This window comes from Panthera uncia, assembly GCF_023721935.1.
Source record: "Panthera uncia isolate 11264 chromosome A1 unlocalized genomic scaffold, Puncia_PCG_1.0 HiC_scaffold_16, whole genome shotgun sequence".
Taxonomy (NCBI): Eukaryota; Metazoa; Chordata; class Mammalia; order Carnivora; family Felidae; genus Panthera; species Panthera uncia.
Window position 1 is genome coordinate 28,145,038 of NW_026057576.1, and position 24,570 is coordinate 28,169,607.

At 36.0% G+C, this 24,570-nt stretch overlaps 1 protein-coding gene across 5 annotated transcripts in view; it reads left to right on the forward strand.

Annotated features, from left to right (window-relative positions):
• ELF1 (E74 like ETS transcription factor 1) overlaps positions 1-24,570 on the forward strand; it is a 107,915-nt gene that overhangs the window by 76,028 nt on the left and 7,317 nt on the right. For 4 of the 5 annotated variants that reach the window (XM_049647019.1, XM_049647017.1, XM_049647020.1 and 1 more), the window contains 6 exons: positions 1,587-1,767; positions 13,283-13,390; positions 15,013-15,180; positions 20,298-20,381; positions 20,960-21,152; positions 23,362-23,811. In XM_049647019.1, the coding sequence (XP_049502976.1) occupies positions 1,587-1,767; positions 13,283-13,390; positions 15,013-15,180; positions 20,298-20,381; positions 20,960-21,152; positions 23,362-23,811 (1,184 nt within the window). The remainder of the gene's footprint in view (positions 1-1,586; positions 1,768-13,282; positions 13,391-15,012; positions 15,181-20,297; positions 20,382-20,959; positions 21,153-23,361; positions 23,812-24,570) is intronic. The other variant, XM_049647022.1, reaches the window with a different exon arrangement.

Sequence of the window (24,570 nt, forward strand, 5' to 3'; positions counted from 1 at the left end):
ACTTACTAATTATGCAAGGAAAAATAGTAACTTTATAGTTAGTTATCTGGTAGATACCATCTTAACTAAGTGATCAAAGTTAGTATCACTAGTAATAGGACAAATATGTACATATTTTGGACCTCTTAATGAGGACACAGCATTACTTCTTTGGTGTTTTTGCCAAAAATGCAAGTTGATATAATCATGAGAAAATACCATGCATATCCAAATTGGGATGGGGGAGACGTTTATAAAACAAATGGCCTGTACTCTTCAAAAGTGTCAAAATCATAAAAAGAGAAAGAAAAGCTGAAGAACTGATTCAGATTAAAGAAATTATTTGTTAATTAAAGGAGTTGCCATGGAGAAATACAATTATTTGCTGAATGAAATGTATGATCCTAGATTGGATCCTGAACTAGAATTTTTTTCCCTTTTTTTTTTTTTTAAGTTTACTTATTTATTTTGAGAGAGAGAGACAGAGCACATGAGCTGAGGAGGTGCAGAGAAGGAAAGATAATCCGAAGCAGGTTCTGCACTGCCAGTGTAGAGCCGGATGTGGGGCTTGAACTCAACAAGCCATGAGATCATGACCTGAGCCGAAGTCAAGAGCTGTACGCTTAACTCAGCCACCCAGGGCCCCTTTTTCGTGTGTGTGTGTGTGTGTGTGTGTGTGTGTGTGTGTGTGTGTTTTAAAGACGTTAAGTGGGGGGCACCCGGGTAGCTCAGTTGATTAAGCATCCAACTCTTGATTTTGGCTCAGGTCTTGATCTCACAGTTTGTGAGATCGAGTCCCGTGTTGGGCTCTGTGCTGACAGTATGGAGACTGCTTCAGATTCTCTCTGTGTTCCTCCCTGGTCACATGCTTGTGTGTGTACACTCTAAATAAATAAATAAGTAAATAAATTTAAAAATAAATAACTAAAAGAATGTGAGACAATTGGGGAAATTTGAATAGGCTCTATAGATTAAATTTAGTACTATATTAGTGTTTTGATAATTGTACTCTGTATATAAGGTAATATTCATGTATCTGGAAATATATGTGAATTATCTCGGGTTAAGGGAGGAGGTTCTACCACTCTTAAACCAGAAAAAATTGAAATAATAATACAGAAAGATCGTGATAGACATGATCTAAAATTACATGATGTATGACCAAATAGAAAATGAAAGTTAATTTCCCCATTTGAGTGAAAAGCTGTTGTTAAACACAGCATGTATGCCAGTGACAGTGTAACATTTATTAAGTTTATGTGGGTTTTTTTTCCTGTCAAACTTTTGTTGAGATTGTATTTAATTGTACATTTCATTGGTATGCCACTTTTTATGAATTAATGATACTAGGTTTTTTTATTTAATGTGGTTTAAAAGTATGTTGTTGTAGGATTTTCCAATGAAAATTTGGTTAAGCCTCAAGATTGATAATAAGAAAAGTTTATCCTTAATAGATACACATTCTCTGCAGCCCAGAAAGATTGTCAAGATTTCAGTAACTGATGATATAAAAACTAAATTGATGTCCAGCAGAAAATATTTTTTGGTTGTATTTAACAAAAGCAAACACTTTGTTAATCCTCTTTTTTTCCCCTCACTCTTCCCAGCTTGGTGATCCAGCTATTTTTCCTGCTGTAATTGTGGAACATGTTCCTGGTGCTGATATTCTCAATAGTTACGCGGGTCTAGCCTGTGTGGAAGAGCCTAATGACATGATTACTGAGAGCTCCCTGGATGTTGCCGAGGAAGAAATCATAGATGAAGATGATGATGACATCACGCTCACAGGTGTGTCCCCAGCAGCACCGTACTTTAGCATAGTTTGGGGCAGTTTCTTAGTCCTGTGATTTTGGGGGCATAAGAGTCCCTAGCTTGGTTTCAAGAGGCTAGAGCCTTGCAGGGAGAGGGAAATCATATTTTCTTTCTCATCTACCTGAGTTTCGTAGTGCTTTCTCACCTGCTCTTCCTTTTTTCCTAAATATATTGGGATGAATGTGGCAAAATAGAGGTATGTAAGGAGAACCAAGCCAACCTGATTTGTCAGGCATTCACTGAGCACTTAATATGCCATGCTCTATATTCTCAGTAACAATAGGAAGTTGTTTGTAGGGAAAAATATAGGAAGGTTCTTCTTTTACTGCTGTCACAGGAAGGAAAATAGGAGGCCATGAACCAAATGTAGGATAAGGTACTAGGGTTTAAAAAAGACTTCTCTTCTGGTTAAGTCAGAACTAGTAGCCTATTAGAAATGTGAAGAGTTCACTGTGAAGTGTGACCTAGTGGTAATGCTGTTTTCATCAGTTTTAGAAATTGGTGCATGCATTTGTATTTGTATACATTTACATTCATCTGTCTTGGCCAGAGGTAGGTGTTGGAGATGTTTGAGAAAATTAATTATTTGGAAGCAAAGGCTATTTGAATATTTATTCTTAAATTTGAAAATAATAGGATATTAGCATTAGTCACAATGTCATTAACTAAACTTACACTTTATTGCATGCCAACCATTTCAAACTAATGTTCTTTTTCGCTTCAAGATCCTGTCTAGAATCTTACTTTGCATTTAGTTATTTCTTCTTGGTGTCTTCCAGTCTATAACAGTTCCTCTGTCTTTCTTTGTCTCTCAGTAACCTTGAGACTTTTGAAGAGTACTGATCAGACATGGTAGTATGTCCTTCAATTTTATTTGTGTAATATTTTCTCATGACTGGAATGAGATAATGCAATTTGGAGAAAGAATACCACCAAAATAGCATTGTCTCCTTCTCAGTGCATCATATTAATATAGTAGATTTTATTTTATTTTTTTAACATAGTAAATTTTAAAAAGTTCATTATCTCATGTCTCACAACAGAAAAAGAAAACTGAAATTAGGTATAATGAAATGATTTGCCTAAGATTATACACCAAGTGACTGGGTCCCCACTGATAACATTGACAAACAACTCTTAATTTTTATATTGTCCTTTTTGTATATGTTTTTTACAAAGCATGTTCTCCAGTATTCACATTTTTTGTTCAGAGGAACCCAATGAAAGTTTTTTGATAAATCTTTCCTTATCAATTGGGGAATTAAATTATGTTAGAGGTTTTTATTCATTACTGACTGAGTTGTGTGTTTTGTATAACAGAATGACTATTGCTATACATATATCTGTTGTGTAGCTAGTGGGTTTTTCTAGTATATTCAGTTGTAATTTCTTGATGCCTTAGTGAAAAGCTACAGCTGTCTCTGTAGGTTGGGAATAAGGGTCTCCACTGAAAGAGTATTTATTCCTGGTTTTAGTCATCAAGGAAGACATTGGTCCTTGGAGAAGAAATTCCGACTAGGAAAGCGGCTCTTGGATCTTTAGGAGAAAGAATTACTTCTTTCTTTCCATCTTGGGCTTAGACTTGAAGATAGCCAATAACAAGATACAAACAGGATCCATGCTTCCTAGAGAATAGAACTGATATTGAATGGGTCCAGAAAATAAGCCATGTTTTAAAAACCACATTTGCTGTTTGCATATTTCTTCTCCCTTTTCAATCTCCCAACCTGAGCTTTTATTTAACTCTTCCATCCTTATTTGAGCAATGTCATAAGAAAGCAAAGAACCCTGTAGCCCTCCTAAGTTCAGAGTGAAGGAGGGAAGAATGTTGTGCTTTGCAGAAACTACAGGAAAAGAAAGAGATGGAGAAAGAAGAGTTTATAAACTGTCCATGTGAGTCCCAGGTAGCACTTCAGATGATACTAAGGAATTATTGTTAATATTTTTAGGTATGCCAGTAACATACCATACACATGCTGAAATTTTTAGAGATAAAATATGGTTCTTGGATTCCTTTAAAGTAATCCTGGGGGTGTGGGTGTGATGTGTGTGAGGGGGGCCTTGCAGGCAGTGATTGGAGTATGGGTGAAAGAAGATTGACCATGTGTTGATAGTGGTTAATGCTGAAAATGGATATGTGAGAATTCATTAGACTGTGTTCCATAATTTTGATTTTGTTTGAAATTTTCAATAATGAAAAGGTTGAACTATTTTTATGCATTTGAAGCTTATATTAGACTGCAGGTATCATCTGTGTGCCCTGATTGCAGATTTTCATGTCAACCAAAATACTTTCAATTTTATCATTGGTTGATCTCCTATCAAGTTTGATATATATCTGAACCTATAAAAGAAATGTATAATGGTAAACTACCACTTTTATGTGCTCATATGTTGGAGTTCCACCTAAAGTTTCATTTAGAAAAAGGTTATGGTGTGGGGTGCCTGGGTGGCTCAGTTGGTTAAGCATCTGACTTCAGCTCAGGTCATGATCTTGCAGTCCGTGAGTTTGAGCCCCACGTTGGGCTCTGTGCTGACAGTTCAGACCTGGAGCCTGCTTCAGATTCTATGTCTCCCTCTTTCTCTGCCCCTCCCCTGTTCATGCTCTTGTCTCTCTCTCTCTCTCTCAAAAATGAATATATGTTTAAAAAAAAAAAAAAAAGGTTATGGTGTTAAAGTTTTTTTTTTTTTAATTTTTTTTTTTTTAACATTTATTTATTACTGAGAGACACAGAGTGTGAGCAGAGGAGGGGTAGAGAGAGGGGCAGACAGAGTCTGAAGCAGGCTCCAGGCTCTGAGCTGTCAGCACAGAGCCTGATGCGGGGCTCAAACTCACCAACTGTGAGATCATGACCTGAGTCAAAGTCAGTTGCCTAACCAACTGAGCCACCCAGATGCCCCATGGTGTTAAGGTTTTTTGAAAGTCATTTGACCATTAGTTCTTACGTATGTGGAGATTCTTCTTCCGTTGCCAGCCTTTGAAGTTCTAAAAGTAAAATTACTAGTGGAGATGGTACAAATTATATTTTTTCAAATAAAAGGTAACCAGTGATGACTATATTAGTAAATCTTCTCTTATTAAATAGTACCGTTAAGTGTCTCTTCTTTCATATGGATTCTTTTCTGTTTTTACAAGGTCAAACAATTTTTAGTAATTTCTAGTAAGTTCAAATGTATTTAATAAATTATTCCCTAAGTTATCATAGTATCCATGCCTTCTGTCTTTGGTATAGATTTTAGCTAGTTGCTAGATCACAGCTAATCTGTTATGAAGAAGGTTTAAAATGCATGCATTAATAGCTTAGCGGGTTTTATTATTGCCAGAAGAAATTTTTGTTATCCATTTAATGAAGGGCTAACATTTTAAAAATATTTTTAAAAGCTGGATGCACTTTTTTTGGTTTTCTGTCCTGTTTCATGTAGGACGTACCCGTTTATTTTGCTTTTCTCAATCTAAGCACTGAAGCTGAATGGAATAAACAAAGGTTGTCAAATTAACATTGATACTAAACATATTTAGCTTGACTCACATTTCTGAAATACAAAAGGTGATGTGATTTCTATATATAACGGTGGGATGATTTTTACTGTATAGTAAGTTAAAAAAGCAATGGTCAAGTAGCATAAATAGTATACTACTTTTTATTTAAGGGAGAACAAAGAATATAAATGGTATGTTTCTTTGCTTATATTTAAAAAATTGATAACCCCCTGGGGCGCCTGGGTGGCTCTGTTGGTTAAGCATCTGATTTCAGCTCAGGTTGTGATCTCGTGGTTCGTGAGTTCAAACCCCACATTGGGCTTTCTGCTGTCATCACAGAGCCTGCTTCAGATCCTCTGTTCCCTTCTCTCTCTGCATCCTCCCTACTTGTACCCTCTCTCACAAAATAAATAAATAAAACTAAAAAAAAAAAAAGTCACAAAACCAATAGGAATGGTTTCTTTCAGGGAAAAGGAAGGGACAGGGATGAAAGATAGATTCTTGAAACATACTTTGTTTTGTCATTTTTACTTTGGAACCATGTAAATGTTCACATAATTATAAAACAACACTAAGTCCAAAAGAGGAAAAATTAGCAGTGTATAAAAATTGAAGCACACTAAAACAGATGAACCCCATTAAGCTATTGAGATGTGATTTTTAAGGTCATGCATTTCCTAATGAGATGTAGCCTAAAAATCAAAAACTAAAAATAAAGCTGCTTAGGAATCTTAAATTGTTTTCAGTAATATTTTTGTTGTTATTTAAAAGCTTGTGTGAGTGTGTGTGTGCAAGAGATGTTAGGGTCAAATCAAATAAATAATGAAGTTAATGTCATAAGAAGCCAAGATTTAGAGAGTAAATAAGATATACAAATGTTAAATTGCAAAGTTAAATAAAAATTCTATAATCCTATAAATTCTATGTAAACACACAGTATAAATACGTAATTCCAAAACTAAATTCTATAATGCTACATTTGAATTGCAAATATTAGTATGAACTCAGGATCGATTTTCTTCTCTAAAAAAACAAAGACAAATATTTTTTAGCCAAACATAGGACAACTTGAGTATTAATAAGGACAATAACCAGTAGTTGAAACATATCTAATATGTTTAAATCCATGATCTCATAATGCTACACACACCAAAAAAATGGTCACCAATAGGTGATGCTAAAAGCTGTTTTGAAAACTGTTAAGAATCACACATTTATTCTCCTTTCCCTGTTTCAACTATATACTGAGTAACTAGATTATTAAATGAGAAGTTTCTCTTTATTGTGGTATTCCAGCTAATTATCATATACAAAAAATAGCCTTTCCCGCCCCCCAAATTTAACCAGAATTTGATTGAGCCTTTGGAACTGATTACCAGTTTAAAGCAAATGTAGAAAAAACATGTTAAACTATACAATAGGAGTAGAATTAGCAAAATCTAGACGGGGAAACTCTGCAGGACAAGCAGTCTACTTTCTTGGTTTAATTGCAAGGAAAAAAGAGAGATGGAAGGTAACATAGTAATGAAAAGAAACTTCAGAAACTTATCAGTCAGTTGCACTGTGAGGACCTTATTTGGATCCTGATTCAAACAACAACTATCAACCCTCCTCCCACCATCCGCCATATATGATATTTCAGACAGTTGGACATTTGTATGCTATTTGATATTAAGGAAATATAGATTTTTAAAAAGTGTTTGATAAAGGTATTTTTACGTTTTCAAAACAGAACCCTTATCTTTTAGATACTATAAAATATTTACTACCGAAATATTAGGATGTTTAGAATTTACATCAAAATAATAAGGAAGAGGAGAGCATGGAGATATAGATAAAACAAGATTGGCCATGAGTCGATAATTGTTAAAGCTGGGTGATGAAGACACAGAAGTTCATTGTATTATTCTGTTTATGTTCAAATATGTTTAAAATTCTTCAGAATAATTTTAAATCCTTCAAAACGTATATGTTTTGAGTTCCTCAAATTAGTGTACAGATTATAGTCTCTGAATAAATTATTCACTAACAATACCAGGATAGCCAGGAGAAACTACTGGTTCTGGGTTTGGGATGGGAAATGTACAAGAATAGCCTGTAATATATCTTTTCCCAGAAGGCACAAAACTATTACTTGGGTCATGTCTGAAAGACCCAGGCCCCAGCTTTAGTTCCCAGTGGCCGAAGATGGGACGTTTAGAGGTTGATTAAGAATTAAGGGGCACCTGGGTGGCTCACTCAGTTAAGGGTCTGACTTCTCAGGTCACTGTCTCACAGTTCATGAGTTCAAGCCTTGCGTCAGGCTCTGTGCTGACAGCTCAGAGCCTGGAGCCTGCTTCGGATTCTGTGTCTCCCTTTCTCTGACCTTACCCGCATCCCCCCCCCCCCCCAAAAATAAGCATTTAAAAAATTAAAAAAAAAAAAAAGAATTACAGCTTCAGGGGCACATGGGTGTCTCAGTTGACTAAGCATTCAACTCTTGGTTTCGGCTCAGGTCGTGATCTCACGGTTCATGAGTTTGAGTCCTGCATCAGGCTCTGTGCTGACAGTGCAGAGCCTGCTTGGGATTCTTTCTCTTCCCCCTCTCTGCCTCTACACTCCTTCTTCCCTCTCTCAAAATAAATAAGTAAACTTTTTAAAAAATTACAACTGCAAAGGATTGAAGAATATAATATGTTAAAACCTTTATATTTTCAATGATGCTAAAAAGTAACTGAATGGCCACTTCTATAAATGGCCACTTCTATCTTCTATAAAGATGCTAGAAAGCCCATTTATTATTCTGAAAATCAGTAAATAATGTAAAAAATATCAAGTATTTAATTTACCTTTATTGTATGAACTGTGGTTCAAGATAACTAGTTGATGAAGGAAAGTTGTTCTTTATAGAGAATTCTAGCTAACAAATACTGGAGGAATTGTAGGATTAGAATTATCACCATTTTGGAATCCCTTGTGAACAATGGATTTAGGCAGATATCATCAATAACTGCTAAAGTCAGTTATTTAAGGCTGATGGAGAATTTTATAATGGAAAGATCAGGCTGATAACACCTGAACCTGGTTCTCAGTCTTAACAGTACTGAATGAAAACTACCAGATTTTATAGCACTGCTTCAGGAGGCACATAGAATCAGTTTTGCAAAAAAAAAAAAAAAAAAAAAAAAATTGAATCTAATCAAGCTTTTAGATACAGCTACCAGTTTACAGGAGGAAATACATGGGCCAGGGAGGAACATACTGAGTGGCACCACAGGGGTGTGTGCAAAATCATAAACCTGGGAAACTACAGACAGATAACTCTGTTTCTTCAAAGATATATGGCAAAAAGGAAAAATAAAAAGGGAGGAGGTACGTGTCACCAAATGTAATGCATGAGCTTTGTTTGGATCCTGATTTGAATAAATTTTTTTAGAAAACTGAGGCATTAAAGAAATTTCAGTATTAACTGGATAACTGATTTAAAATACAATTTTTAAAAGGTATGATCATGGTATTGTCTTTTAGGATATATACTGTCATATGTACAATTGAACGATAGGCCGGGCTTCACTTCAAAATAATCGAGTGTGAAGGGCGCCTGGGTGGCTCAGTGGTTGAGCGTCTGACTTCAGCTCAGGTCATGAACACATGGTTCATGAGTTCGAGCCCCACATCAGGCTTGCTACTGTCAGCACAGAGCCTGCTTTGGAGCCTCTGTGCCTTGCTCTCTCTGCCCCTCCCCTGCTCACACTCTCTCTCTCAAAAATAAACATTAAAGAATAAAATAATAAAATAATCCAGTGTGAAGGTTGTCTGGCTGGCTCAGTTGGTAGAGCATGCAACTATCAATCTCAGGGTTGTGAATTCAAGCCCCACGTTGGGCATGGAGCCTACTTTAAAAGAATACAATAAAATAAGGGTGCCTGGGTGGCTCAGTCGGTTAAGCATCTGACTTCAGCTCAGGTCATGGTCTTGCGGTTTGTGAGTTCGAGCCCTGCGTCAGACTCTGTGCTGTCAGTTCAGAGCCTGGAGCTTGATTTGGATTCTGTGTCCCCCACCCTCTCTCTGCCCCTTCCCCACTCATGCTCTCTGTCTCTCAAGAAATGAATAAACATTAAAAAATTTTTAAGAATAAAATAAAATAATCCAGTGTGTGTGTTTTAGGCTGGGGGGTATGGGTGAAGGAAGATTGGCTATTAAGTATTGAAGCTGGGCTCTTGATACATGGGTCCATTATATGACTTTCTCTACTTTGTATATGTTTTAATTTTTTTATTAGAAAAGGCTTAACAAAGGGTTTGAAATTCTTCTTGTTTTTTTCTTAGGCAATTAAATTATTATACAAACTAATTATATCATTTTCATCTACCCAGCAAACTTGTTTTATACTTGTTTATGTAATTAAATATCTAGTTATATAAATATTTGGAACTTGGTAATTAATTATGGAGTTATTTGTGCCTTATTTGCTGGATTTTTTAAAAATTTACTTTTAGTAGTTCATTTTCCTCAATTCATAGAATTTCAAAGCCTTGACAAAGGGAGTAATATGCTTTTTCTTTTCTTTTTTCTTTTAAATTTATTTATTTTGAGAGAGAGAGAGTGCAACCAAGCAAGGGAGGCACAGAGAAAGAGGGGGAGAGAATCCCAAGCAGGCTTTGGGCTGTCAGCATAGCGCCCTGAATGGAGGGGAGGGGTAAGGGGAGGGAGGGCTTGAACTCATTAACTGTTGAGATCGTAACCTGAGCTGAAATCAGGAGTCGGACGCCTGAGTCACCCAGGCACCCATAATATGCTTTTTATTAAGCTTTAAATTTACAAGACTTTAAATAGGAGGCTTACGTTTTTATATTTATTATTTTTTAAAGTAATCTGTGTACCTAACATGGGGCTCAACCTCACAACCCTGAGATGAAGAGTCATGTGTTCTACTGACTGAGCCAGCCAGGTGCCCTCAGGAGGCTTGAGGTGTTTTTGTTTTGTTTTGTTTTGTTTTGTTTTGTTTTGTTTTGTTTTGTTTTTAGAGAGAGAGCTTTTCACACATGCATGACAGTACTTGGGGGGAGCATACGGGAGAGGGGCAGAGGGAGAGAGAGAGAGCAAATCCTAAGCAGGCTCCACGCCTCAGCACAAAGCTTCATGCTGGGCTTGATCTGTGGCCCACATCCCTGGGGCCAAAACCGAGAGTCAGGCGCTCAACCTACTGAGTCCCCCAGGTGCCCTGACACTTAAGTTTTTAATAAGAGGTGTTACAGTGCTCTGCTTTTAATCACTTTGCTAGAGTTTGTGAGGTATTTATCTTTTCTGATTTTAACTACTACGGAGGAATTGGACTTGTACGTATTTCTATTTATAGAATATGGCAGTAAAATTAATTGATTTATTTTTCATTATAATCAGGGGAAATAGTCTCCTAATGAAGACTATAGTCTCTATCTATCATTAGTCTCCTAATGAAGTTTTGTGCATCTTGACATGAAAGTAAAAAGGACATATACTTTTAGAATTAAAAAACTAGCCAACAATATATTCAGATTCTCTTGGATCCTTTTTGTAATAATTCAGAAATGGGACCACTTGGGAAATTTAAAGCCTTTGAAAACAGCTTTTTAAAGCTATTTTAAAATCCTGCCTCTTTTTATTTTGGCTATCTTCTTGTTCCTTGACTTCCATGTGACCTATAGATATTTGGTTTTAAGGATACTAGCTGAAATTTGGAATTCTGCAGATACATCTTCCATATTTTCTCTTATGGCTTGGCAGATTGTGGGGACTCCCAGTGTTAACCATTATCTTATGAGACAAAATATTCTTTGTTAGGAGTTTCTTCCTATATTGAGAGGAGCTGACTAGTTTATGACCCTGAACTTCTTTGTTTTGTATTCATCTTTCAGGAATTGTCCCGGCTCTTTGCTTCTTCAAGCAGTTTTTCCCTTCCACTCCCATTCCTCCTTGGGAAGGCAGTCAACCAAATTAATGTATAAAAGCAAGTTAACTAATCTGCTGTTGTTATAACAGTGTTTAGCAGTTGCACATTTTCTTTTATAATGGCATTAACTAGTTCTCTCATTTTCTTTGAATGTGTAATACTTATTCTAATGCCCTTGCTTCTACTTTATTCTTGCTTTAATTTGTCTCTTTTCCTCTCAAAATATTTAAATCCTGTCTTAAATGACTCAGCTTAGGGCTATCTCTTCAGAAAACTTTCCTAACTTACAGGGATATATGTTGCCTATAAGTGTGTATGCCTCTAGTCAGTCTATTCTGTACCACAAAATTAATCAGTTTGTTATTTTCTTAGATAGTACCTGAGTACCGTTACCAATAGACAAGGAAAAAGGTCATGTCTGATACTATTGCATCTTCCACATTTCCAAGTACAGTTATTCAAGAAAGCTAGTCATTCAATATTGCCAATTAGGCACTTGGAGTCAGTTAAGAATTTTGTAGGTTCTTGAAGATCTTTGATCTAAAGATAGAATGAACTGGTTCAAAAATATTTAGGATAATAAGTGATATAATATTCTAATGCAAAGTTAAGCTAAATTTCAAAGACGTATCAGTTTCTTAAAAATCTGTTTATAGCATTAATAAAAAAGAAGATGATTTTGTTGCTTCTCTGAATTGAATAGGAATAGAGTAGTACAGTGTGTTAGTTATCACTTTCATTCATTTGAGAACAAAGAACTTTTACTTCAAGTACTGTGTTTAGATTTACTGTTTAATATTTACTGTTTAATCTTGTGTAAAATTAAAGGGCTTTTATTAATCAAGTTACATACTCTCAATCCAACCCTGAATCTGAAAGTCATGATTTTATATTCACACATACATACATACACATACAAACTTAAAAGTGATGTGTGATTTTTCCCACAGATATTGAGGGGGGAATATAGCACGGAGGAGGTATAAGAGATGTTGGATGATGAATATCACGTTCAAGAATCTTGAATTTATCCATGAAAAGAAGGCATTTATGCCTTTATGTATTTTCTTTATGTATTTTCTTGGTGCTAATGCTAGAGCTAAGTGACTAAAAGCCATCCAGGAATTCACTATGAAACTATTTTGGACTTCTTTCTGGGATTCAGAGATGTGTCAAGTATCTAGCATGTACCTGGATTAAATTTTCATTTACATATTAATATTTTTTAAGAACATTAAAATACTTGGTCTAGGTCAAATCCACAGTCGGGGAATTAGTGTTCTACAGTACACACTAGAGGAGAATGGTGCCAGAATACTAATTATCAAAGGGTGGTTAGATCCTAATAATGTGACTATGACTAAAACTTTTTAGAGATGGTAGCAATTCAGTCATAGAAGAATGGGAAAAGAGTTGGAGATTAACAGACCCATGTTCATTCCTGTTAGTTAACTAAGAGAATTGAAGTCAGTGGTAGAGCTGAAAGGGACCTAAGAATATCAACTCAATCATGTTCTAATATGAAATCTGTGGGCACAAAATGACTTGCCCAGTGACATACTAGTTTAGTGGTACATCTGAGATTTCTGGCTATTATTCCTGGACCCTTTCTACTGAAGTCCGTGCCTGTCTTATTTATTCTTGAAATAAGAATTATCACAGAAACAACTAGTGCTTTCCCTCCAGAATGTGAGCTCTATTTTGCTTATTCTTTACTTCTCAGCATCTTGCAAAAGGTTTTTGTTTGGTAATAAAAACCCCATATCTTGTATAGTTTTTTATTTCTATTTTATAGTTTTTTAATTTTTATTTTTTTTCAAATAATCTCTGAGCCCAACATGGGGCCTTGAACTCATGACCCCGAGATCAAGAGTCTAATGATCTACCAACTGAACCAACCAGGCACCCCTTGTGTGATTTTTTTTTTTAAAGAAAAAGAAGTAGAGAAATACTTAAGAGTCATATTCAGTACAGATTTTATTTGTTGATACAAAGTATATACATAAACTGAACTATTAAGTGATGTATCCAGACATCTTTGTGTTTTAGAGCAATAGATGTCTTAAAGCTAACTTGTGTTTTCTTTAAATGTATTGTAGTCGAAGCCTCCTGTCATAATGGGGATGAAACGATTGAAACAATCGAGGCTGCTGAGGCACTCCTCAATATGGATTCTCCTGGCCCTATGTTGGATGAAAAACGAATAAGTGAGTGTTCATGTGTTTGGTTTGTTCATGTGAATATATTTTGAAAAGTTGTTCTTGCCATTGCTTGTTATTAGAGTTGGTAAATACCAAGAGACCAGAGATTAGGTTTTTATATTTTTTGTGTCCCAAGTACATTTTAGGGTACAGTATTAGTTGAGACACCTTCACTAAAGTATTCAGGTAAACAACACTTTAAAAAAAAAAAATTGGAGAGTGAGATCTTCAGGAATAAAAAAGTATTTAGTCGTCAGCAGATTTTGCAGAATTTATTCTCTTAACCTCATTGGTAGAAGTATTAGGGTATTTATGGCCCAGACTATTATAATTTAATGATCTCTATAGGTATTCACTAGTGAATAGGCAAAAATTCATTGAAAAATTTCTAACACCTCATGGCAAAAAATTCACTGCCACATTATTGATCTGCTTTTAAATGTTTTTTAAAATTTTATTTATTTTGAGAGAGAGAGTATGTGTGCACATGTGAGCAGGGGAGGGGCAGAGAGAGAGGGGAAAAAGAGAATCCCAAGCAGACCCCACTCTGTCAGCTCAGAGCCTGACACGGGGCTTGATTTCCTCTCTCGATCTTGAACCATGAGATCATGACCTGAACCTAAATCAAGAGTTGGACACTTAACCAACTGTTCCACCCAGGTGCCCCTATTCATCTATTTCTAAATCCATGTTCTCCTTTGAGCTCTTCTGGCAAGAAAGTAGTCAAACTCATTAATTTATTAATTTAAGTTAATTATTACTAAATCAGTTTAAGATGTTGAATATTTTCTGTATGCATGACAATGCATTAGGCAATAATGTGATATACGAATGAACAGATACTATTTTTTTCCTCCAGTTCACAGATTAATTTTGAAGATATTTATGTAAATAACTGCAAAAGCCAAAAATAAAGGCCATGGGAGGGATAGCAGCATGTTCTGGAAGGAAAGAGGACTCTGGTTGGAAATATCAGAGACAGGCTTTATGGAAGGAGTTTTCTAACCTGGGATATAAAAGATAAACTTTTAGTGGCTAGAGGAGATAGGGAAGGGCATTCAAGGTAGAATGGGTTGAGCCAGAGACACAGACCTGTAAAAAAGAGAGAAATGTTTGGATAAAAATGCTTTGGTTTAGCTGAAGTATAGCTTTGGTGTAGCTGCCTTCTTGGTAGGCAGGAGATGAGATTGGAAAAGTAGGTTTGATCCAAATTGTGCAAGCTTCACATGGCATGCTGTGGAGTTTGGGTTTTCTTATCTTTTTTCCCCTGTAAACTATGGGAAAATAAGTCAATTTTATTCTTCTTCTAATTTTCAGAATATAAAGTTTTATAGAATGAATAATATGGTCAAACCAGACTTGGGTTTCAGAGAATAACTTTAGCAGCAATGAGAAGAATGGAGAAGAGAAACAAGATTGACTGGTGATAGGAAGTCAGAGAAGGCATTGAATTAGTCCTGTCAAGCCTGGTCTGACTTAGAGTGTCTGATTTAGCACAGAAGAAATAAAAAGAGACTAGATTTCATGATTTTATTTCTACTTTAATCTTCATAGAAACAGGAAGTTATGTGATGAAATTATTTTGATAATACAAAGTTGATTATAATTAGTTATTTTATTTCCATTAGATAATAATATATTTAGTTCATCTGAAGATGACATTGTTGTTGCCCCAATCACCCATGTATCCGTCACATTAGATGGGATTCCTGAAGTGGTGGAAACTCAGCAGGTTCAAGAGACATATGCACACTCACCAGGAACATCGTCGCCAGAACAACCTAAGAGAAAGAAAGGTGGGTGGTTAATTTGTTTAGGGCAAACAGTCAAGTCTTGAAGTGGAATTTAAACATAATGTTTATTCAAGGATATTTCTACACCAATTAAAACTCACATAATAAAAAATGAGGGTACAAAACATAAAAGGTACATCTCCATATTAGATTCAATAAAAAATTAAAGCCTCAACCTTTTATCTAAACCCTTTTATCCAAACTCAAAAAGAGGTTGGTGTAAGGGAAGTTAGCTTCCTTCCAAAGGACATAGTTAGAAAAACCACTAGCATAGATTCCAGTATAAGATTCCTGAGGGAAAAATAATGAATTGGAAATCAACAGGTAAGTAATTGAAGAGGAAAATGTTAGATTTTAATTAGATTTAAATTTTAAAGGGAGTTTTTAACTTTTCACGAATTTAGGACCATATCTGCATACTAAAGTCTGGCGCTCTTTCCATTTTATTGCCTTCTGATTCTACTCCAGCTTGTATAATATTTTGAGTTTAATATCTTGGTTAATCACCAGCCACCCAGTAACTTAACTTCACATAAAAGTAAGGGTAAATCCAAGAACCAAAACAGAAGAGGGAAATAGAAACACTAAGAATGAACTGACACTGAAGGGCTGAGACGTTATGTCAGTCTTGATGTCCAAGGCACTTGTGCATTCCCAGCCATACTTAACATAATTAACATAAAAGTGTACCCAGGCTGGTAATAACTTTGGGGTACCAGGCAAAAGCTCTTGTAAAACTGCTCTGGCAAGTCCTACATTTAACCTGAGCTGCACAGAATTTCCTCAAATAAAGCCCTGTTGAGGTGAGCTCACATTGCAGTATTAAGGAATACATAAGGAAGATAATTCCTGAATGAGAAGCAGAAGACATAGAATGAGTGTAGGATTACTTCTCTAAGAACTTAAGACAGTCGAATTATCAAATACAAACTTTCAGTGAATATGACTGCAATTATTAAGGCAAAAGAATGAAAAACAAGGTCAAAGAATGAGACTGTTAAAAAATACCGGGTGGAACGTCTTCTTCCAGACAACATGAAATGACAGAACCTGATTTGGCAATGATTTGGGGACAACAAAAGAAAAAATTGTAAGTGGGACTACATTAAACTAAAAAGCTTCTGCACAGCAAAAGAAACCATCAAAAAAATGAAAGGCAGCCTACAGAATTGGAGAAAATATTTGCAAGCCATATATCTGATAAGGGGTTAATATTCAGAAACACATAAAGAACTCCTACAACTCAATAGCAAAAAACAACAACAACAAAAAAACTGATTAAAAAATGGTCAGAGGGCCTTGAATAGACATTGAATAGACTAAAGGAGACATGCAGATGGCCAACAGGTAATGAAAAGATGCTCAACATCACTAATTGTCAGAAAACTGCAAATCAAAACCACAATAAGCTGTCACCTCACACCTGTCACAGTGACTGTCATCAAAAAGGCAAGAGATAATGAGTGTTGGCAGGGATGTGGAGAAAAAGGAACCCTTGTGCACTGTTGGTGGGAATGTAAATTGGTACAGCCACTATGGAAAACAGCACGGAGGTTCCTCAAAATGTTAAAACTACAAATAACCATATGACCTAGCAATCTTACACCTGGATATATATATTCAAAAGAAATGAAAATAAGATAACAAAGCAATACCTGCATTCCCATGTTCATTGCACATTAAAAAACATAGGTGGACCTTGAGAGCATTATGCTAGGTGAAATAAGTCAGAGAAAGACAAATATTGTGTGCTCTCACATGTGGAATCTGAAATAGCCGAACTCCTAGAAGCAGAGAGAAAAACGGTGGTTGCTAGGAGGAGGAAATGGGGAGGTGTCAGTAAAGGATATAAGCTTCCAGGTATAAAATGAGTATGGGGACCTAATGTACAGCATGATGACTTTGGTTAACAGTACAATATGTATTATATATTTAAAAGTTGCTAATAGAGAAAGTTGCTAACATCTTAAATGTTCACACCCCCAAAACCAAGTAATTATTATGTGAGGTGATGGTATATTAACTGACCCTACTGTGGTAATCATTTTACAACATAGAAGTGTATCACATCATTGCATTGTACATCTTAAAGATACACAATTATATGTCATTATATCTCAATAAAGCTGGAAAAAAATTTTAATTAAAAAATCTCCAGAATCTGGATTTACTTTCCTATTTAAACAACTTGAAAATACAGACAAAATGTATGAAACAGTGCTATTAAAAAGTGGATATCGGTCAACAAAAGCAAGTGATCTCTGAGAAACAGGAAACAAATGAGGGTGAGCCCTATGATTACCCCACCTTACTGCATAGAGAATTTTTTTGTTTGTTTGGGTCGCTCTTTGTTTCCTCTTTTTCTTTTTTCCCTTCCTTTCTTTCTTTCTGTCTTTCTTTCTTTTTTCAGTTTGGCAATTTCTTAAAACATTTAATGCATGCTTAACATGTGACCCAGCCATTCTTCTACTGAGTGTTTACCCAAAATAAATGAAGCCATACATTTATAGAAAAACGTATGCATGAATGAATGTTCTTAGCAATTTTCTTTGCAATAATAGCCCCAAACTTGAAACAACCCAAATGTCTATCAACTGCTGATTAAATAAACAAATTTGTGGTATACCTGTACAATGAAGTAACACTCAGCAATAAAATAGAGTATACTATTGATACATACAACAAAAATGGATGAATCTCAGCATAATTATGCCAATTTGGAAAGAAGCCAGATTTTTTAATATATATGTTTCTATTTATATAAAATTGTGCAAACTGCAAACTAATATATAATGACAGAAAATATGTGAGTAGTTGGTTATCTTTGGATTGGGCAGAGTGGGAGAGGTAAGATGTAAGGCTTACAGAGGGGTACAAAGTACTTTTGGGAGGGAAGGATATGCTGTTTTGAACATAGTGATGATTTCACAGGTAAAAACATGTTGGAAGATACCGACTTATAGACTTTAACCATATGCAATTTATTGTATATCTGTTATACTTTGTAAAGCTCTTTTTAACGTGAAAGACTAATATCCTAATTAATAGTGGAAGACTGATGTCATAAGGAACCAAGTAGAACACATAATATATAGGTTTAACCTATATATATACAGATTAGTCACTGTTTAAAAGCATTAATGAGTTCCAATATAGATCTGATGTAGAATAAAAAACATGAAAGAGTCAGAGATGTAAGGATTGAATGAAAAGGTCTACATGTTTGATCAAAGGTCCAGAAAAAGAGAATATGTAGAGCAAGGAGGAGGCAGTCTTCAAAGGTAATGACTGAGAGTTTTCCAAGGTGACATCCCAGCATGGTGAATCCTGAGTAGCATAACTAAAAGAAGTCCAGGTCTAAATACATTATAGAAAAAAATGCAAAACACAGCACTCCCCTAGCCCCGCCCAAAATAAGAGGAAGAGGAAGAGGAAGAGGAAGAAGAAGAAGAAGAAGAAGAAGAAGAAGAAGAAGAAGAAGAAGAAACAACGAACCAACCAGAGGAGAAACTTGAAGAGGATTGATTTTTAGATTGGCAGCTTAGAAGCTCCCAGTAGAGGATGGGAGTGTTGGCTATCTTCAAAGTATTAAGAAGAAATAACTGTCAACCAAAAATTCTATACCCAACTAATGTATAACTCACATGAAGCTGTTCACATTGCCATGTTGAATAGTAAGGAAGCCAATGGAAAGGATGGATATTGGATAGGTTTACTAACAGTCTCTGTCTTGACTGAAACTAGTGGTGAAAACAGTGGGAAGAAGAAAATGATGTTATCAGAAAAGGTAGGTAAATAGAAAGCATAAAATAAGAGGGTAGGAGGGATGGGAGCTAACTAATATTTCTAATATCTTCACTTCTAATATTTGTTATTAACGTAGTCACCCAGAAGTGTCTGCCTCATGAATTGTTCTCTGCAGATTCCTGCAGTGATGGAAGTCACGATACCTGGCTGACTAGGTTTTATATTTATGCATTAAGAAGGGCCTGAAGAGTGACTTTGTGAGAGCAGGGGAGTTGGATGCTTAACCAACTGAACCACCCAGGCTCCTCAAAAGTGATCTGTTTTTGATCCTCTTATGCACCTTTAGAAATGTTTCCTATTCAGCTTGGGGATGTGTTCTTAACCTAATGACTTTATCTCTAGAATTCTGTTCTTCTAAGTTCTTGCTCTACATTGCACTAATCCAGAACTTACCCTTGTGACCTAGACCAGATAGAGCCTGAAGAATGCTGGGATAAAATATGCTAACTAAGGTGTCCATTTATGCTTAATCTTCATTGGTTCTTATGTATAGAATGGTAGTCTATTCGGACAGCATGATCATCTCAACCTAAATCTCAGGCAACATTGCCACCAAGTTGTGTTCCTAGAGAAATGGCAAAAGAAGATCACAAACAAGGCTTTAGAATAGTTGGTTGAGCCAGACTAAGGTTGCACAAACTACATTTAACACTGTTGGAATGGACTTGTTTAGAGATTGAATGAAGCATAACTATGATATATATAATGTGCAAAACTGTTTTGTGTGAATTAAAAGAGATACAGAAAAATAAGATGATTAAAAATACATAGGAAAATAAAAATAGACTATGTGGTTCACCAAAATTTTGCCTCACATATTTTTCTATCTCTAAAGTTTTGGGACGTTTCTAGTATTTGAGAACTACGTGTATGCAGATGTGAGAAAAGCTAAAAGTCAACTTCTCCTACCATAAAAAGCTTATGTAACCAACAGACAAATTTGTATGGCTTATTTTTTGAGCCCCAGTCTTATCAACATCAAGAATGTTCCCCCAAATTTTAAGAAAGCACTGTCAGTTTTTTTCCCTCAAAAACAAGATATAATGTTTTAAACTTAACCTTATTTTTATAAATGAGCTGATATATCATTTCCTACATAAAAGTGTTTGTGCTCTAACCTACGCTAATGATAAAATTTCACTGAAGTTATTTTCCTTTTGAGTAAATAGCATTTAGGAGACCATTATGTGTGATCCATGTATAAAGCATTAAAATTTAAGATAAATGACCAAATAGCATTTATAAACAGCTAAATTGTTCATTCTCTTTCACTTTTGAGGGCAGATACTTACACAGAGCTGTTCTGTTTTCAGGGAGAAAAACAAAACCTCCACGACCAGATTCCCCAGCCACTACACCAAACATATCTGTGAAGAAGAAAAATAAAGATGGTAAGGGTAAGTACTATAATTTCCTTGTAATACTTATAGGTCAAGTAACAGATTGCTTTAAAATATCTGCATTTTGTAAGAAAAACTACCAGCTCTCTTGATTTATTGAAATGGATCTTATTGCTGCCACATGCTTATAAAGTACAGTTGGCACTTTTCCATTCAAGAGATTTTTTTATGTACCTGTGTGTCCTTTCATTTAATAATGAGTCTCTTGGGAGAGTTCAGCCAGGTTAGCCTTTCAGTTCATAGACACTTTATAATACTGTTTTGAAGTTCTCATATTTTCATAACTGCAGCCCAAATATGAAAAAAATTAAGGTCAATCCATTTGCTCCGATATAAAAAGAACAACTATTGAATGTTTTGTATAACTCTTTTTCACTGGTTTTCTTAGGTAATGGTTCTTAAAGAGGTAAGAAAAAATTCCTCTCAAAGTGTTTTTTTTTCCTCCCTAAGTTATCACAAATCTAATTGCCAAGATTGCTCTGTCCAGACATTTTACATAAGACTTTTAGTTGTGTTTAATTTTGCTCTTTCAAATGAAATTGTAATCAGTTCAACAGAAATTGCTTTTGTTTCAGGAAACACAATTTATCTTTGGGAGTTTTTACTGGCACTGCTCCAGGACAAAGCTACTTGTCCTAAATATATCAAATGGACCCAGCGAGAAAAAGGCATTTTTAAACTGGTAGATTCCAAAGCAGTATCCAGGTTGTGGGGAAAGCACAAAAACAAACCTGACATGAATTATGAGACCATGGGAAGAGCTCTCAGGTACATGAAGCTTTTGTAGTTTGTTGTGTTAAGAATATTATTTCCTAAATACTACAAAGTAGGTAACTTCTAAAAAGTTAGAGGATTACAAAAATGGTGAATTTTATTATTGAATTACTAAAACCACACAACTTACAGAAATCACTATGTATTTAGGGGTGCCTGGGTGGCTCAGTTGCTTAAACATCTGACTTGTGGTTTCAGCTCAGGTGGTGATCTCACAGTTCCTGAGTTTGAGGCCCAGGTCAGGCTCTGTGCTGACAGTGCGGAACCTCGAGCCTGCTTGGGATTCTCTGTCTCCCTCTCTCTGCCCCTCCCCTTGTGCATGCATTCATTCTTTCCCTCCCTCCCTCCCTCCTTCCATCCCTCCCTCCCCCTCTGTCTCTCTCTCCCAAAAAAAAAAAAAAAAAAAAATCAGTGTGTATTTAAATTGAAATCTGACTCCAATCTAGGAAAATGTTTTCCTTCAAAAAAAATTTTTCATGCAAATAACAGACAGTTTCCTTATAAAGGGACTAAAAAATGTAAACCATCAACAGAAATTTAAATTGACCACAGGAGTCATATGTTTGGAGCCATTAAACTTGAATTCAGCACAAAGTTAACAAATAGTGGTAATGCAGGTACTTAATAAGAGGGTGCATTTTTATTTATTTTCTTTAATTTTTTTTTTAATGTTTATTTGAGAGAGAGAGAGACAGAGTGTAAGTGGGGGAGGGTAGAGAGAGAGGGAGACACAGAATCTGAAGTAGGCTCCAGGCTCTGAGTGTCAGCACAGAGCTTGATGTGGGGCTTAAACCCACAAACTGTGAGATCATGACCTGAGCCAAAGTCAGATGCTTAACTGAGTGAGCCACCCAGGTGCCCCAAGATTTTAAATGTAAATCTCAGATATGATCTGTATACCTGAATAAATGCTTCAAGAATAATGTTAGATACTGTGAAATTTTGAACTAGGGTATCGTTTTATTCTTAAGCTCACTATTAGTTTGTTTTTTCTGTGCTCTCTCTCTCTCGAGATACACATCTATTTGAGAAAGATTTACTAGAAGTAGCAATCATCGTGGTGCCTGGGTGGCTCGGTTGGTTAAGTGTCAGACTTTGGCTCACGTCATGATCTCAGGGTTCATGGGTTCAAGCCCCACTTTGGGCTGTCTGCTGTCAGCACAGAGCCCACTTTGGGCCCTCTGTCTCCCTCTGTGCTCCTTCCCTGCTGTAATTCCTGCTCTCTGAGATGGAGACGGAATCCCAAGCAGACTCCACAAGGCAGTACAGAGCCCAACGCAGGGCTCCAGCCCGTGAACCATGAGATCATGACCTTTACTGAAACCAAAAGTCAGACACCTAGCCGACTGAGCCACACAAAGCCCCTAAATTCTTGAGGTTTGTAGTAGATTTGAGTATTCCGGCAAGTTGGAAGAAGGGGAGATGAAGAAAAGTGAACTAGATAGTTCACTGTATAATCCATATACTTTATCAACAATCTCCTCATCAGAACTGGTTTTAGGTTTAGTTAGCAATAAGGATTTTTCTATGTAAGTATGTGTGTTTTATATATATTTAGAAAGAATGTGTTTGGGGCACCTGGGTGGCTCAGTCAGCAGGGCGTCCAACATTGGCTCAGGTCATGACCTCGCTATTTCATGAGTTCAAGCCCCATGTTGGACACTGTGCCAACGGCTTGGAACCTGGAGCCTACTTTGGATTCTCTGTCTCCCTCTCTCTCTGACCCTGCCTGCTTGTGTTCTCTCTTTATGTCTCTCTCTCAAAAATAAATAAACACTAAAAAAAAAAAAAAAGAGAGAGAAGGGTCCCCTGGGTAGCTCAGTTGGTTAAGTGTCAGACTTTGGCTCAGGTCATGATCTCATGGTTCGTGGGTTTGAGTCCTGCATCAGGCTCTGTGCTGGCAGCTTGGAGCCTGGAGCCTGCTTCAGATTCTGTCTGTCTCTCTTCCCCTCCCCTACTTGTGCTCTCTCTCTCTCTCTCTCTCTCAAATATAAAAACATTAAAAACAATTTTTTTTAAAGAAAACAATATGTTTAATTATACTATCTTATATAAAGTTACTACCCTTCATTTTGAAATTCTTCTCCTACTTGTTTCCAACTTGAGACTCTGTTATTATTAGGGAATTTTTAATGTTGTTGAATATCATTTTAATTTATGTTTAATTGAATAAAATATTGATAAAATTGTCTGCTTTGAATAGGTACTATTACCAAAGGGGTATTCTGGCAAAAGTAGAAGGTCAGCGCTTGGTGTATCAGTTCAAGGAAATGCCAAAAGATCTTATTTATATAGATGATGAGGATCCAGGTTCCAGCATAGAGTCTTCAGATCCATCACTGTCTTCAACAACTACTTCAAGTAGGAGCCAAGCAAGCAGATCGAGAGTATCCTCAAGTCCAGGGATAAAAGGAGGAGCCACTACAGTTCTAAAGCCGGGAAATTCTAAAGCTACAAAACCCAAAGATCCTGCAGAAGCTGCACAGCCATCAGAAGTTCTGAGGACAGTGCAGCCCACACAGTCTCCATATCCCACCCAGCTCTTCCGGACTATTCATGTAGTACAGCCAGTACAAGCTGTCCCAGAAGGAGAAGCAACCGTAACCAGTAGCATGCAGGATGAAACATTAAATTCTTCCGTTCAGAGTATTAGGTGAGAAAACTATAAAGTTATTGATGGATTTCATTATGTAATGTTTCTGACCAGAGCCATTATTAGTTAAATACCTTAGGATTCAGAAGTGAGAATAAAAATTGTATTGATTTCAAGCTAGAAATCTTATTCAACAGATTGTTTTCAGCAGCAGTGTATATGACATCAATCCTCTGATTCTATCAGTGATTCCTTATTTTTAAACTTTGACATTACTTGATGTTATTCTATTAAGTCTAGTCTACTGTACCGTTGTACGATTGGATTGATCATACAAGAAGCAATCCACATATTAGAAACTCCAGAGAATGGTTTCAGATCTTCCTTTCAAAGTCAGAAGCTGTAAAAATTTAACATAAATTGACAATCATGACCTTCTGGAATATAGTGAGTTCGAAGAAACAACATTACTCCTTGAGAAGATCCTATCACGGAGCAGTTTTAAAGTTCAAAGAGGCCAAGAATCTAATTTTTTGGGCTTTTAGAGTAGCAGAAGTTGGAAAAATAGTTTTATAGCAATCAAATCAAATTTATCTCATAACCCTGGGAAAGATGAAACAACAAATTGATCAAGAAAACCCTGTCTGCTTTAAACTGGTCTTTTGCAGCATTTGGGACTGGTCTCATTGATGTAGAATGGGGAAAAAGAGGAAAGGCAGAAAATTAGATGGACATTTGTAACATTCTCTTTTTCTACGGTCATGAATTTCCAGAATGTGAATTACAATAAAACATAGGAGCCCGTCCAAATATAATAAA